Source organism: Drosophila arizonae, chromosome X, assembly GCF_054131065.1.
Source record: "Drosophila arizonae isolate 15081-1271.41 chromosome X, UAZ_ARI_1.0, whole genome shotgun sequence".
NCBI classification, from domain to species: Eukaryota; Metazoa; Arthropoda; class Insecta; order Diptera; family Drosophilidae; genus Drosophila; species Drosophila arizonae.
This window is the reverse complement of record NC_142927.1, coordinates 5,665,683-5,680,919: the sequence shown is the minus strand read 5'-3', so window position 1 is coordinate 5,680,919 and position 15,237 is coordinate 5,665,683. Positions and strand designations below refer to the sequence as shown.

Genomic DNA, 15,237 nt, shown 5'->3' with positions numbered 1-15,237 from the left:
TCTCTTCCAGCGTGCAGGCCGGCCCGACGAGCGATCGGCAGGCGGATCCATAAATAAATGTAGTGCATTTCAGCTTGTGCGTGTGCAGCATATCCGGTCGCTGGTTTCAGCCAGCTTCAGATACAGTTTCTGTTCCGTCAAATGCGCAAAAAAAAAAAAAAGTTAAAAAAAAAAAAACGAGAGCAGCAAAGCGACGATCAGCCACGATCTGCTGCTGCCCTATAATAATGAAATGCTCTGGCAGCGGAGACCTCTGCAACGATCTCCGTGTCTCCGACTGCGACTCGGACTCTGTGTGTCTCTGCCCAGTGATCGATGTGGCAATAATTTTTAAATAAATGATCGCCGCTGCCGCTGTAAATGATCGTCTCAGTCGCAGCTTCTCTCTCTCTCGCACTAGCTCCTTCTCTCTCTCTCTCTCTTACTCATGCTGTGCCAGACAGCTACCTAAGTGCCCAGCAGAGCTAGACTCTGTTTCTTGCTGCGATCAAAAGTGTTCTTCTGGTTTCGTTTTTTTTTGCGATCGTTTCGATCTGCTTCTTGTAGGTGTTGTCATTAACTTCTTGGTTAAGTAATTTGCCATGTACACCAAAAACCATTAAGCAAAATACACCGAGGATACAAATAGGCCATGGAAATAGTGGGCAGTCCAAGATGCTGATAGATGCTCGAATGGAAGTCGGGCAGTCATTAGAAATGCAATTTAAGAAGAGCTGAGAGGCGAGCAGAGCATGTTCTTCATAACTGTAAAAGTGTTAATATGATTTTTAGAGAGAATAGATTTTATTTCTTGCCTCATACCAATCTACTAAAACTATCTAATATAATCAATGATTTAATATTATTCTACAGCTCATATACCCTCTATAAGCCCACGGAGCACAGGGCAACAAATAAATGAAAAGCCACGCAAAATGTAAACAAAGTATTTGTGGCATCTCAACGTTTTCATTTCTTTTTTTTTCACACCTTGAAACTTGAAACTAAAAGCCTGAGGCGCTTGGAGCAACTCAACGCCGCCTCCGCAACTTCACGGAGACTGCGAAACCGCAAGGGCAGGGTGGCAGGGCGCGGGTGTATTGGCTTTACCACATAATCCAATTTAAGCATATAAATTATGAGCACGAAACTGAAATAACAAATCGCTTTATTAACCAACGCAAACATTTATCGCAAAAAGTATAAATATTTGTTATTGCATTAGTCCAAAAGCAACAAAACAAACGCATCCTGTCTGCCGCCCCACCAAACAAGAACACAAACGACGCACAGAGTGGCGAGAGGGGGGAGGGGGGAGAGAGGTAGAGAGAGAGAAATATATAGGTAGAGTCTGTGTAGAGCTACCAAGTCGCGTTTCGCTGCTGCTGATGATGACAATCTCAAGTGCAGACAGCCAAACGGAATTGTGGACCAAAGCGGGGGCGTCAGAGACTGCAGCTGCAGCGGGTGCAAAGGGGCAGAGACATTGCGTGCTGCCATTCGGCTGCATTTGAATAAAGTGCCCAATGGTCAATCTGATGGAGACCGAGGCCCAAATGCAATCTTTATAGGAGGATCAAATGGTTTGAGAAAAAGGTTTAATATTTTTATATAATTTTGTATCATAAATAGAAATTTCCTTTTAAAATATAAATTTCTTAGTTTAACTCTCTTTAATGATTTTTTTATCAAATAAAATAATTTATACATATTTTTACCATCCAGAAATTTTCTTTTAAATCGAAACATCTTAATTTAATTTTCCTTAATGGTTTTGCTTAATAAAATATTGAAAATTTATTTGTTATTAAATAAATATTATTATTGTCCAGTAATTTTCTTTTCAATAAAAATATATTAATTTTATTTCTCTGGTGATTTTGCTCTATAAAAAAAAAGACAGATATATGGTGATTAATAAATATTTCTATAGTCCAGAAATTTTCTGTTAAATATATATATCCTATAGATAAATAGAGCCTTGAAGAGAGAAGCTCAATTAATAATTTACCCTGAGTGATCGTATAATGAAGCATATAGAAGTTTAGTCTAGATTGATGTATTCCTCATTCTATTCTACTTTCCGTTATTTCAAGCTACTTTGAATCCCTTCAGCTTCAGCTGGATGCGTCACGCTCTTAGTTTTTCTCAAGTTCTGTCGACTATGATCTCCGAGATCTCTATACAGAACTGAGTTCCTTACTGCTACAGTCTGCTTCATTCTAAAAATCTTCCATATAGAAAGATTCGGCTGTCTTCTCTTACTAAAATGTTATACGAGACAGATTCTATTTGGGAACTGACCTCAATACAAATACAAACAATTAATAATATAATTTTTTATATAGCATAGATTGATCATTCAATTACATGCAATATTATTAGAGCCAAAACTTGTCTATAAATATGCATATATTATAATTCATTAGCTTAATACTTTGTCGCATTTCTCTAGAGCCCCGATACTCTATTTCGCATTGGGCACTCCAGTTGTGAATCACAACTAACGCCTTAATTATATATGCAAGAAACGCAATGGTAGATATATCACCACAGTGCGAGAATGAGATTGAGAGAGAAAGAGAGGGAGGGATGGAGAGGGAGCTGTCTGCAGCAGTCAAGACTCCATTGATCAGGTTCAACTGTAGCTGTAGCGCTAATCAGAAACAATTTAAAGGCAGCCAGACGACGAGAAGCCAACGCTGAATTCAACCGAGCCCGCCATAAAGATTTGAAAATCTGTTGCGAAGGTGTTGAAAGTTTTATATTACGAGACGCTACACCCGCGGGCAACAGTTCTGTGTCTTATTGCCCACCGATTCACACACACACACACGCACTCAGTCGATGGTCTGTGTCGTAATGCTGTTCCTCATCCAAGTCGCGGGGGCTGCTGTAGCTGAATAATGCTTTGCATATAATTCATGCAATTTTATTAGTAACAACTAAGTGTGAAACGAGCAGAAAGGATGTGCTAGGAAATACCCTAGAATTGTTTCAGTCTCGCTATAAATTGAATTAAACTGTGAATATATTCGAATACATGAAACTATCGATTATATTCAACTATGAATTATGAATAAGGCTATCAAACAGTTGGGGCTATGATATATGATATGGAAATGGAGCATAAGTTGCTAACGAAAGAACCATTTGAGTGAAACTATCGCAAGAGTGAGCTATAATCGAAGTAAACTATCGAATAATATGTAAAAACCTTTTGAAAGGATGAATATATCAGAGAAGAAAAAAATTTGAAATATTATTAATTATTTAGTGAATGAACAAGATTTCGTATGGTTAACAGAAAAACAAGATGAAGGTGTCGTATGTATAAAACTATGTAGTATTCATATCGAAACTACCTAAACTAACTAGCTAAGGCTATATATCAATAATATATCTTAATATTCCAAATATATCTCAGAAATTATCGAAAATTTATATGTCTAAGAATATCTACAATCTTATTCCAAACCATGCTCTAATGTATGTATGGGTATGCTATCCATATACTTTGAACCATTTTTAATGGTTTCTAGGGTATCAAAAATATTGCAAGAATTGCATTTTCGGCCTTCGAATTTTGATTGCTGAACTTGATGCTGTGGTTGCTGTTGTCTGTGATTGATGGGCAGCCGCTGTGGGGAGGGCATACGTATTTATGGTGGGAGAAGGAGAAGGGCAGGCAGGCAGCGGGAAGAGCGCTCTTTGAAGGATCCTCGCCATATAGCCAATCACTTAAAACTATAAAAAGCCGAGCCGCATGTCAACATCGTTTTGGGCATTGCGTCAACGAGCGTAACGTTTTAATTTCTCGGCAATCAAACGTAGCAGCAGACACCCCAGAGACCCGATACCTCCAACGGCACCGCACCGCCCCCTCCCATTCATGACCAGACTACGAGAAGGGCATCAAGTGCTTGTTCTTTTTTTTCTCCTCTGTGTGTTCGCCTCACAGACAGAGAAATTGGCAGAGAAGTAAATCACGCAGGACTTTGACATTTTGTGACAAAAGTTTGTCTCGTCTTTTTTCTCTCTCTCTCTCTCTCTCTCTCTCTCTCTCCCTCTCCGTCACACGGCAACTCTGTCTGTATTTTTATGAGACTGAGGTCTGCTGTCTTAAAATTTATAATGTGTGGTCGTTGAATAATTTGAAAGGCGTCTAAATTGGTGCATGTCTAGATTTAATGGCTTAATTGGAACCCAACAAAAAACTAACTAAAACAGAAACAAAAGACAGACAGTTCCTCGGGGCAGGACAAACTAAACTAAGGACTGACTAGAGTTATTTTTAGGTCTGATGCGAATCAGATGTGATATAGTATAAAATATAGTGCGGACTCTAGTTAGAGTCGGGCATAAGCTAATTGGAGCTATTGTAAATGTTTCATATCTATACATATAATAAACATATATAATTTGCCAATAAAAAAATAAATTAAAAAAAAAAAACTGAATGATATAATAAAACATTTAAAAACCAAAGATCTAGAAACTATTTGAATGCAGGAAGAAACGGCGCTGAAATAGAAAAGTGAGGAGAAATGAAGAGTGTGGAGATATAGGCGAAAGGAGAAGGGAGAGGAAAGGAAAGAAAAAAGACATAAACTATAAACGATCAGAGAGGAAAAGGAAGATATGATATATGACATATATGATAAATAACAAAAGAATGAAAAGATAGGGAATACAGAAGACAGAATAGAATATATAGAGTACTTATAGGGAAAGGATATAGGAAAGGGAAAGGATTGAGAGCGAAAACAGAATAGTGAGGAAATAAAAAATAGTAAATGGGAAACAGAAAAGATATAGTAAAAGAAACAAGACTTAGTATATGGATGAAATGAAAAGCGAAGAAATGAAATAAATTATGTGTAAAAAATGTAGCATATTTTACAAAAAGGAAAGTATTAATAGTGCTAGAGAAAAACGAAAAGAAAGAGGCGAGAAACAGGATATAAGAGGAATGAAAAAAAAATTAGAAAATAGAGCAAAGGACCGTAAGAAACATGATTGACGAAATGTCAAATATGAGAAGTTAGATGATATAAGAATGAAGAGAATAGAGAAAAGTTAGGAGAGTTTCCTTCTCTCTACTACTAAATACAGGGAATGCAGACACAAAATACCTCTTATGATGCAAAAACAAGGTGCTAGCTAAGTCATTATACATAGATACTTTATCAAAGTCATTGTAACCCTAAAGTAAATTACTCATAGAGAAAGTACAGAGCACGATTTATAGCATAATATTAAAAATATTTCAAAAATCCATATTAATCTCTGTCCGTGCGCTTAAGGAAGCTTTTCAACATGTTTGGTAATGGAATTGAGGAGCAGCTGTTTTTTTTTTTTTTGTGTTTTATGGCCGTTTCCGAGTCCTTGGGTGAGTGGTTAGGCCTGACTCTACGGCTGATGTATGATCCATTAAGTTGGCGCCGCGCCATGAACAGGAACAGGAACAGAAATGAAGCGCAGACAATTTTTTTTTTTTTTTTAATTTTTTTTTCGTTAAAGGTAGGCGTGAAATTCATAGAAAAACACGAATCGGCAACTTGGGCTGGGCTCGAGGGCTCGACTTAAGAGTCTGTCGCTGCAGGACGAGTTGCGGTCAAGCCCCGAACTGGGCAGGGCCAAAAGGCAGATACTTAACGCTAAGCAAAAGGGACTTTTGCCACGTCGAAGGTGCAAATTGGTTTGCACCTTTTTTGTTTTTTTTTTTTTTTGCGCTCGCAATATTTGAAATCGATCTTGTTAAGGCGACGACTGCGACGGCGAATGCGAATCGTGGGTTCAGGGGCATAGTTAAGCGTGTGATTAATGAGTTTTTAAAAGGCTCACTTGGCATTTTAGAGAACTTTAATTGGAACATGCTGATGCCTGCGTAAATCAGACTGAAAATTGCCACTAATAGGCGCAGGGCACTTCGATCTGTTAACGACTGATTCACAAAAAAAAAAAAAAAAAAAAAAAAAAAACTAAAATTAAGGCAGCAGCAGCAAAAGGTGTCGATTTTGGCACTTGCAGCAAATTAGAATGCCGATCAGTCAGTTTGATTGATGATTTGTTTTCGTTTCACCTTGCCAAATATTTGGCTAGACAGGATATGCCCTAGAAGAAGAAGCAGTTGAGGAAATACACACACACATTTCTATATATATACATATATATATATGTGTGTGTATGACTTGTGCTATATAGATAGTCTCGTATGCTACTGCTGCCGCTGCTGATATCTTTCGGGTTTCTGGATCACATCAAAAGTGATCGTTGCTTCGTTCGCTTCATTAAAAATCAATAAACGGCTGCCGATCGAACGGATCGCACAGTCGCATTCGCCGTCATTCGCCCAGTTGCAGGCGACGGGGCGTGGCAGCAGCTAGTAGGGCGAATAAACAAGTTTCAGCCTTAATACCCAGCAACCAATCCCAAAATGGGTAGTTTGATCTATATAGTAGAATCAAAGGATCTGAATCTACTCTATATATATGAGACATCGATTATAATTCTCTAGTCTGAATCGCAAAACTGATAAAAATATGATATTCTATTGTGTTGCAATTTGATTTATATAAGAGACAGAGGATCTATCCCAAGTTGAAGTTTCTGTATTCTGTGGATATTTCTAGACATACTTCGAACACTCCAAAGCTAGGTCTAATAAATTAGGTATGCAGCTAAGCTATAAGTAAAGAAGGCTAGACAAAATCAAGTTGCTTGGAAACTCCTTAAAATTTTTTAGAACTATTAGTTAGTCTTAGGAATACGTAGGCTTAGACTTAACACTAGCTTCAGTTCAACTGCAGCTCAACTTCAAATTGCAGGGTATCTTCTAGTCAAGTGCATCTCAGAAATTTAGCCCTTATTCGCTACTCATGCGGTTTTTGAAACTCTTTTTTGTATTTAATTTTTTTTTTTTTTTTTTTTTTTTGCTTATCTGGCGTCGTTAAAAGGCGCAAAATGTTGAACGCTGGGCGCATCTTTCTAGGCCGATCGCATTCGCATTCGGATTCGCGATCAGCACCGTCTGCCTTGCCGTAGAGCGAGAGACATTGTTACAAAAATTTTATGCGTTTTTAAAATTAAACGTTATATGCGCTAATCCCGAACTAAACTGCGATTTACGATCGCGCCACGCAACGAAAAATTGATTAAAATTTAATGAGCCGCAACTGTGTTGGCCATCAATTTTTGTGGGACACAGCAAATGGCTTCATTTGCATCCAGTTCGTTTTTCGCGTTGCCAACTTGATTTGCCGTCTCATCTGTGGGATATTATTATCATTATTTGTCTGCATCTTATTCTCTGTTTTTTTTTTTTCTTTTTCGTTTTCTTGTTCTGCTTCGTTTACGCTTCAAAAACACTTTTCCTGTGGTTCTTGGAAAATGGCGCGCGCCACGTTTCACTTCAAGCCAAAAGATACGTCTAGCTATTGACCCCAAAAAGACTCGGGCATATAATGCACACACAGACAGCGTCAGAAAGAGAGAGCGAGAGAGAGAGAGAGAGATGGAGAGTTTTGTGCGAGAGAGCTGACATAGAGCAGATGTTTTCATGTTGACCGCATCTAATGGTGCGTGCTACTGCCGTTTGTTCTTGCAACTTGCCCCTTGCCCCTTGCCCCGTGACTGTTGCCTGTTGCCGTTTGCCGTTTGCCGTTTGCCTTTTCCTTTGCAGCACATCAAAATGGATGATGATCAGACGAGGCAGGCTCATGTTCAGACCGCAGAATTGTAGCCAAATACAAAAACAAAAGCCAAACACACACACACACACATTGTCGCTGCGGGTAATGATAGTTATCAGCTGTGTCTGTCTTTGTGGGTTTGTCCCTCTGGCCCGCGACTACTCATAAAGCAAACCTCCAAAAAAAAAAAAAAAAAAAAAGCGAAAACAAACCAAGAAATAAAACAAAACTAAATTTATTCCAAAACCTTTTCTATGCGAAGCGAAAGCGCAATTTTGATGCTCTTTCTAAACTAAACTATAAAGCTCCAAGCTAGTTCAATAATTAATTATCCATTTTAAACCTATGAAGTTGTTTTGCACCATTTTTTAAATATTTTTTATGTTATATTGCAAAAATATCAGTTCACATGAACTAGTTCATTTGCGTAAATAGCATGAACTAATTCCATAACTTATACTTTCCTTCTAGGTCCTGAGATAATTACAAAATAATTGTAGAAACGCTGAAAACTAGCTCAAGCTCTCTTCAAGCACTATTTCTTTGTTTTTATGAACTAGTTCAACAATTGAACTTTCTCAAAAGTTGATCAAAAGTGAGGCTTTTAAATAATTTTCAAAAAGGCGATACATATATACCATTTAAGCACCCTTGGTTCTTATGAACCAGTTCCTTAACTTTAATACACGCTTAACGCCATTTTTCGAACATTATTACGAAATGGCTTATTTGTCATGATATGTAAACTATGCCATAATTCTTCACTCAAAGGACATTATTGATATATCGATTTGCTATATACATATGCCATGAACTAGTTCCACTACTAGCTCACAGCATTTGCACATGGCACATCGACAGTTTCCAGTTGCATGTCGTAGCCAAGCGACAGGCATTTGCAGAGCAGCAAAAAGAATCAGAAAGCTGAACGTCGATCTCAGCTTGGCAAAGTTTGGATTTTGGCGTCGTGAACTTTTGCGCTGGCTGCGCACACAAAGTTCAATGAGCCGCTCGCACGGTCGCGTGGACGCTCCGAGGGCTCAGTTCAGCTCCCCTATTTAGTGTGTCTGTTTCTGTGTTGTTGTTTTTTATTTCGTTCCCCTGTGTTGTTTTTATTTTGGATACGAGACAGGCAACCCCTAGCCAAATGGATTTGTGTGCGTTCATTTTCAGCTGCAGCCGTAGACAGAGATAGAGACAGAAAGTGAGCGAGAGAGCGAGAGGGCTGTCTCTAAGCCCGTGCCCCGTTGCCAGCGATCGCGCAGCGATTCGTGATGTTTGGTCGCGTAAATACACCTGCCACGCGTCAGCTCGCATTCGAGTCGGCCGAGTCCTGTGCCTGCATTTAATTAAAATATTAACTACGAAAATGACTGAGGGATAAACAACAGCAACAACTACGAGTCGGTTGCCTGGACTACGCCGGAGCACTAAGCATAGAGAGAGCGAGAGAGTGCAATAAAGAACAGGAGCTGGCGCAACGGGCAGAGGCAGGGGCAGGGGCGTGGCATGGCCAGCAAGGCTCACCGGCAGGTCCTGACGGAAACTTGTTTCAATTAACATTCATTTTTTTCGTTTTTTCTTTTTTTTTTTTTTTGCATTTCCAGTTTCATTGGAAAAACGCGCCCCAGTTTCAGTGCAGGATATGCCAGTCCAGCTCAACCTCGTTCTTTCTCCCTCTCTCTCACTCCGTCTATCCATCTCGCTCGCTTGCAATTAACGCACGCGCCCTGGCACTGGCACTGCCGTTGCCCGGTTCGCTTCTCCCGGAACTATGCATCATATCAAAATAATTATGCATTTAAATCTTCCAAGCGTTGCAAAAGGATATGACGATATGGCCAAGGCGGGGGCTGCTGCTGTTGTTGCTTTCAAATGCCAGAGGCCAGCAGAGCCAGCTCAAAGTCTTCCAAGTCATATGATCTGCAGCTCAACATTTTGGCCAAAGATCTGTTTGATCGGCCATAGATCATAGCTGATCAGTTTTGATAAGTTATCCTGTTTCCCTTCGGCCACGATTATATTTGTGCTCGAACCAACATGCAGGTAGACCTGACATACGATCAGCGATCAGTCCAGAGGTCAAGTCTTTCGTTTTCCTCATATGTAAAAGATTTAACTTCTTGATCGCTGAGCGTTTCTTTGATCTGCCGGCAAAATATGAACGCACACTGATATAAGCTTGACTTTACGATCATTCGATCTGTGGCACAAGCTGTATATAAGATCAGGGCTTCTAAAAGAAAATCTTTTTTGGTTTGTAGATCTTGTAGATCTTGTAGAGATTTATCTAGTTAGAAAAGTATAGCAACGTCAGTTTGAGCTCTTTTCAAATAGAACTTTGGTATGTAAATATGTTTCATAGTCGAAACATATCAAAGGATAGCCAAGTGTTCTTTAGGATAGATCACTAGAGCTACGATTTGACCATGAACCTTCAGTAGTTTCAAACTACTACCATATTTTGCTTATTGTCAATCCTATTAAGTGGTCCACAGATAATATACCTAATTCAAAATCTCTCTTACAATAGTCACAGACTAATGTTCATCTATATAGACACGCTTAAGCCGATCCTCTGTCGATCCATCAGCTGTGTATGTAAACAATTGTCGCACTTTGGCTGACCATTAGCCGATCTATTGACACGATCTATTCTCTGGCATTGACAATCATTACGCAAATGCACTTGAAAACCAACAAGGTAACATATGCCGCATATTGAAATTCTCTCGTTGAGCTACAACAATGGGCGCCATCATCAACCAGCCAGCCAGGCAGCCAGCCAGCCCGAAAGCATTCTACGGGTTAGACAAAAGCCAAGCAGAGCCACACAAACAAACGAAAATCGGCAAAACTATTCTGAACATTTCAGCAGGAATTTCAGATGTCAAGGGTGGAGAGAGTTTTGCATTTATCAAAATCAATTTGAATAGCCGCAAGCGGAAAGGAAAGGATATGTCAAAGGACATGCGAAAAGTGAAAAGAGAATGTCGAACAATGCAAGTGTTAATGATGCCAAAATAATGGAGTCTAAGCCCAAGAGCTCCCTTCGGCATTACAATGCAGAAAACTGGGAGAGAAAATAGAAGAAATGAATCCGCAGCATGCAAACAAGAAGCGAACGCTACGCAAATTGTCAAAGTAAACAGCGCCGGTCGCCCGATCACTCGATCGCTCGTCGGTCATGGCTGTCAAAAAGGGTTTTTCAGTTTTCGGTTTTCGGTTATCCGTTTTTGGCAAATGGAAAATGGGAAAATGGGAAAATTGACACGGCTACCGTTTCGATCGATGATGGTTCAGCACAAAAATCTGGCCAAAATAAACAATGGGAACGAGTTGAAAGAGTGAAAAACAATGCCAGAATAAAACCAAATCGACAAACGGCAGCGGCAGCACCTGGCCACAGATCGCACTGATCAAACGTTCGATGAGCAGGCAAAAAGAAATAGCGACAGAGAAAGAGAGAGAGAGAGTGTGTGTGTGTGCGTGAGAGGGGGAGGTAGGTATGGTATGGTAGGTAGGTAGAGTGTCAAACGGAAGTTTGCAGCATGCAGGGAAAAACTTGTGATCTTGTTGATCGTTTAATTAGAGGGGCATATGTGAAATTGTTCGAACACCTAACTCAAGCCTCACTCTGCATAGCTAATAAGCAATGCGAGCCAGACAGCCCTGGTGACACGCGCATGCCAAAGCGTTTTGGGGGCGAGTTGACTTGGCTTCTGTGCAGTTCGTCTGTTCTGGTCTGTTCTTCTGCATCGGCTTTGGCTTCTGCTTCTTCTTCTTCTTCTTCTTCTTGCACTGGCGGCGCTAATGAATAGGGGCGTGTGCGTGAGCTGCACATGAAATGGGCTGCTAAAAACGGAGTGAAGACGACGACGGCAACGATGACGACGATCGCGAGTTTTGCTAAGTTAATTAACACGGAAATCAAATTGCTGGCATGCCAACTCTGCCAGCACAGTCGCCTCAGCCTCAGCCTCAGTCTGAGCCTCAGCTTGAGCCTACGTCAAAAAGCCATAAAGGCACACGACGCAGGACAGCCAGCTGCCAGCTAAACTCTCAATTCCAATTGCTCAAACGCAAGCTACTAGATCCTCGCAACAGCTCAAAATCAAGTTGAGTTCAATCACTGGCACTGGGAACAGTTTTTGTCCGCTCAAAATCAACTGAATCAATCAGAAAGTAAAGAAAACACACTCAAAGCATTCAATTAATATGCACAAAAACTTGAGAACATTCAGGCTTTGAGCCACTTGATCCTGGCAGCTCAAAGTTTGCAAAGCTCTGAGAACAAGAGTTGAGTGAGTGACTTGAGCTCGAACTGATCGGGAGTTTTTGGCGACTCAGCTCAGTACGATCTAACGATCACTGCGAACAGAAAATATGCTTCAAATACAGCTCAAGAAAGTCATATGTGCATGATCTATTGCTGATTTTCAAGGGATCCTCGCTTTGTGATTAATCAGTAAAGTTCTAGCGATCACCGGTGAGAGAGGTGGAGCTACTGATCATTTAGTATGGCGTACTCAGCTCCAATAGGCTTCGCATATAGTTCAATAAAGTCATATAAAGCGATCAGCGCCTCGATCTCAAGAAGAATAGAGCTAGCATTCCCTACGCTCGCTAGTGGGACTTAAAGTTACTGTTAGATCTTATAACTGATCTATCATGATCAACATGATGCAGTCATATGATTAATTTCCAAGTGATCCTCGCCTCGTTCTCAATCAGAAAAGTTTTGGCAATTCTCAGTGGCTCACCCGAAAATATGCTTTAAATAAAGCTGAATAAAGTTTCGCATGCACGCATAATGATCCTCTCTTTCTCTTTCGCTCTCTCACTCTGTTCCGCTCTCAAAACATATACGAACCACTCAAATGATCCTCAATCAGAAAATGAACAGATAAAACACGCTCAAATCGTAGCCCTGAGTGCAATTGTTGCTTATTGCCCGAGTGGGAACAGTTCGAGTGCCTTATCACCGACTCAGGCCAAAGCAGGAGCGAGCAGGCAGGCAGCCAGCCAGGCAGTTGATCGACAGAGAGCAAGCGAATGAGAGAGAGAGAGAGAGAGAGAGAGAGTCAGTTGAGTTTGGGAGAGCTCAATGCGAGGCGCTGTTGCTCTTGCTCGCTACTGCGTCTACCTGTGGCTCAACGACGCCGACTCAATTGCCAGGTGGTTGCAGTCGCTGCACAGGTAAGCGACCGAGAGAGCAAACGAATGCGAACGCGAACACGAGCGCGAGCGCATGAGCGACGCTTGAGTGAATTCGCGGTGCGCCGTTTGCTTAATGCGAAAGGTACAAAACATGAAGGTTTAGGACGAAGGGACTCATTCTTGTGCAAGGTGTCAAACGATCAACTTGAGCTACGCTGAGCAAACAAAATAACAAAACTTTTACGTTGCCAACGAAAAATTGCACTAAAGGAAAAACAATTTTACAAACATATCAAAAGCAAAATATTAATTTTTTTTAAACGTGTGTGTGTGTGTGTGTGTCCGAGCGAGAGAGAGAGAGTGAGATAGAGATATAGCGCGATGTCAAGTGTGGTATTCAATGCAAGCGCCGTCGGCAAAAACGCCGCTGAACTATTCCCCACAACGATCGGAGGCGCTACAAAAATGTTTCGCTATCAGCACATAATGCCCGCACCGGAGCTGAAGTCGAGCAACGGCGGCGTTGGCGGAGGCGCTGGTGCCGCGCTGATCAAGACACGCAAGTACACGCCGCGTGGCATGGCACTGGCGAACGCCTCCTCCAGCAATAGCAGCAACAGCTCCTCCTCATCCTCCAGCTGCTCGTCGCCCTACAACGTCGATCAGTCGCAGTCGGTGCAGCGTCGCAATGCCCGGGAAAGGAATCGCGTCAAGCAGGTGAACAATAGCTTCGCCCGCCTCCGTCAGCACATACCGCAGTCCATTATCGCCGATCTGACCAAGGGCGGCGGTCGGGGACCGCACAAGAAAATCTCCAAGGTGGACACACTGCGCATCGCTGTCGAGTACATACGCCGGCTGCAGGACCTTGTTGACGATCTGAACGGCGGACCGAGCACAAACAGCTGCACTCCCACGGCAGCCCAATTCAATCTGTGCCTGGACGAGACCAGCAGCCAGAGCTCCAATTCGAGCAGCAGCTCCACTGCCAGCTCCAGCGCCAGCCAGCAGCTCGCCCAGCAGCTCTACTACAGCAGCGCGCTGTTAACGCAAGCCAATGCCACCGCCACGCCCACAGCGCTGCAGCAGCAGCAGCAATTGCAGCGCCAACAGTATCCCAATCATCCGCTAACGCCCATCACACTGAACGCCAACAATGCACAGACAGCAATTCCAGCGACAACAACAACGACGACGACGTCATCGATGATGAGCTCGACAGCCACAACAAATATCGCCGGTGGCTGCCATTCGCCCACATCCTCGTTCAACTCGAGCATGTCCTTCGACTCGGGCACCTACGAGGCGCAGCCACAGCAATTGTCGCCACCTGTGGCCGCCATGGACGCTCAGCTGCAGCTCAAGTTCGAGCCATACGAGCACTTTCAGCTCGACGAGGAGGACTGCACGCCCGACGACGAGGAAATTCTCGACTATATATCGCTCTGGCAGGAGCAGTAAAAATACTAAAAAAAAGAAAAAAAACATGCACACAGAAATTTCAAAACTTCAAAAAATTCCTGCTGTTTTGCTATCTAGTCAAATATTTTGAGTTGAACCAAGTGCCTCAAACTGTAAATAGACTCAGTTCTTAGATCTAAGCCACAATTTTTTTTTTTTTTTTGCCTTCGGCTAAGTTTATATTAAAAAATATATTTTATTTTAAAAAATATTAAACAATTTATGAGTATAAAATTATCTTAAATATTTTTTTCTTAGGCTAAGCACAATTTTTTTTTAGTTTAAGTTGAAAATATTTTAAGCAACTCGACACCAGTTCATAAAATATAAAATACAATTTTTTTTTCTATTATTGCTAATTATTAAATGTTAATTAGTTGTTGTAAATTAAATAAAAAATAACAAATTCGTAAGCATAAAAGAAAACGATTTTTTTAAAATCCATATATATAGATAAAACATTTAGATGCTATCCCAGACCTGCTCTTCGGCTAACCGAGCCGAAGTTCTTAACCCTTTTCAGCTCGACACGCGCCTCATTATCAAGAGGAAAACATCATCAGGTAGCTAGGGATTAGCCTAAAGTAAAAGTAAAAGCCCCTAAAATGTGGCGCGTGGTTGAAAACTAAAAATACAAATTCAAATTAAACGTATAAAAAAAAAAAACCGAGACACAGACACTCTCTGTGAGGGGGAGAAAAAGCGCAGGTAGTATACCTTCCAGGTTCAGAGGCCATAAGAGCTGATAAGTAAGAAAAAAAAAAAAATAAATGACGCCCTTGACGCGTGCTCTTGAAACACTTGAGCGAGACGGCGTCTAAGACAGAGTTAGATATACATAGAGAGAGCATGAGAGTTAGGTAGAGCGAGCGAGAGAGAGGGAGCAAGACAGTACGGAGAACTCTTATCGCCAGCAAATTCAAATAAATTCCACACAGATATG

General features: G+C 41.3%; 1 protein-coding gene across 1 annotated transcript; it reads left to right on the top strand.

Annotated features, from left to right (window-relative positions):
• The first annotated feature begins 12,626 nt into the window (after positions 1-12,626).
• On the top strand, positions 12,627-14,318 carry sc (achaete-scute family bHLH transcription factor scute). Its single transcript, XM_018014418.2, has one exon. The coding sequence runs from the start codon at positions 13,215-13,217 to the stop codon at positions 14,292-14,294; it is 1,080 nt and encodes a 359-aa protein (XP_017869907.1). The 5' UTR covers positions 12,627-13,214; the 3' UTR covers positions 14,295-14,318.
• Positions 14,319-15,237: the final 919 nt, after the last annotated feature.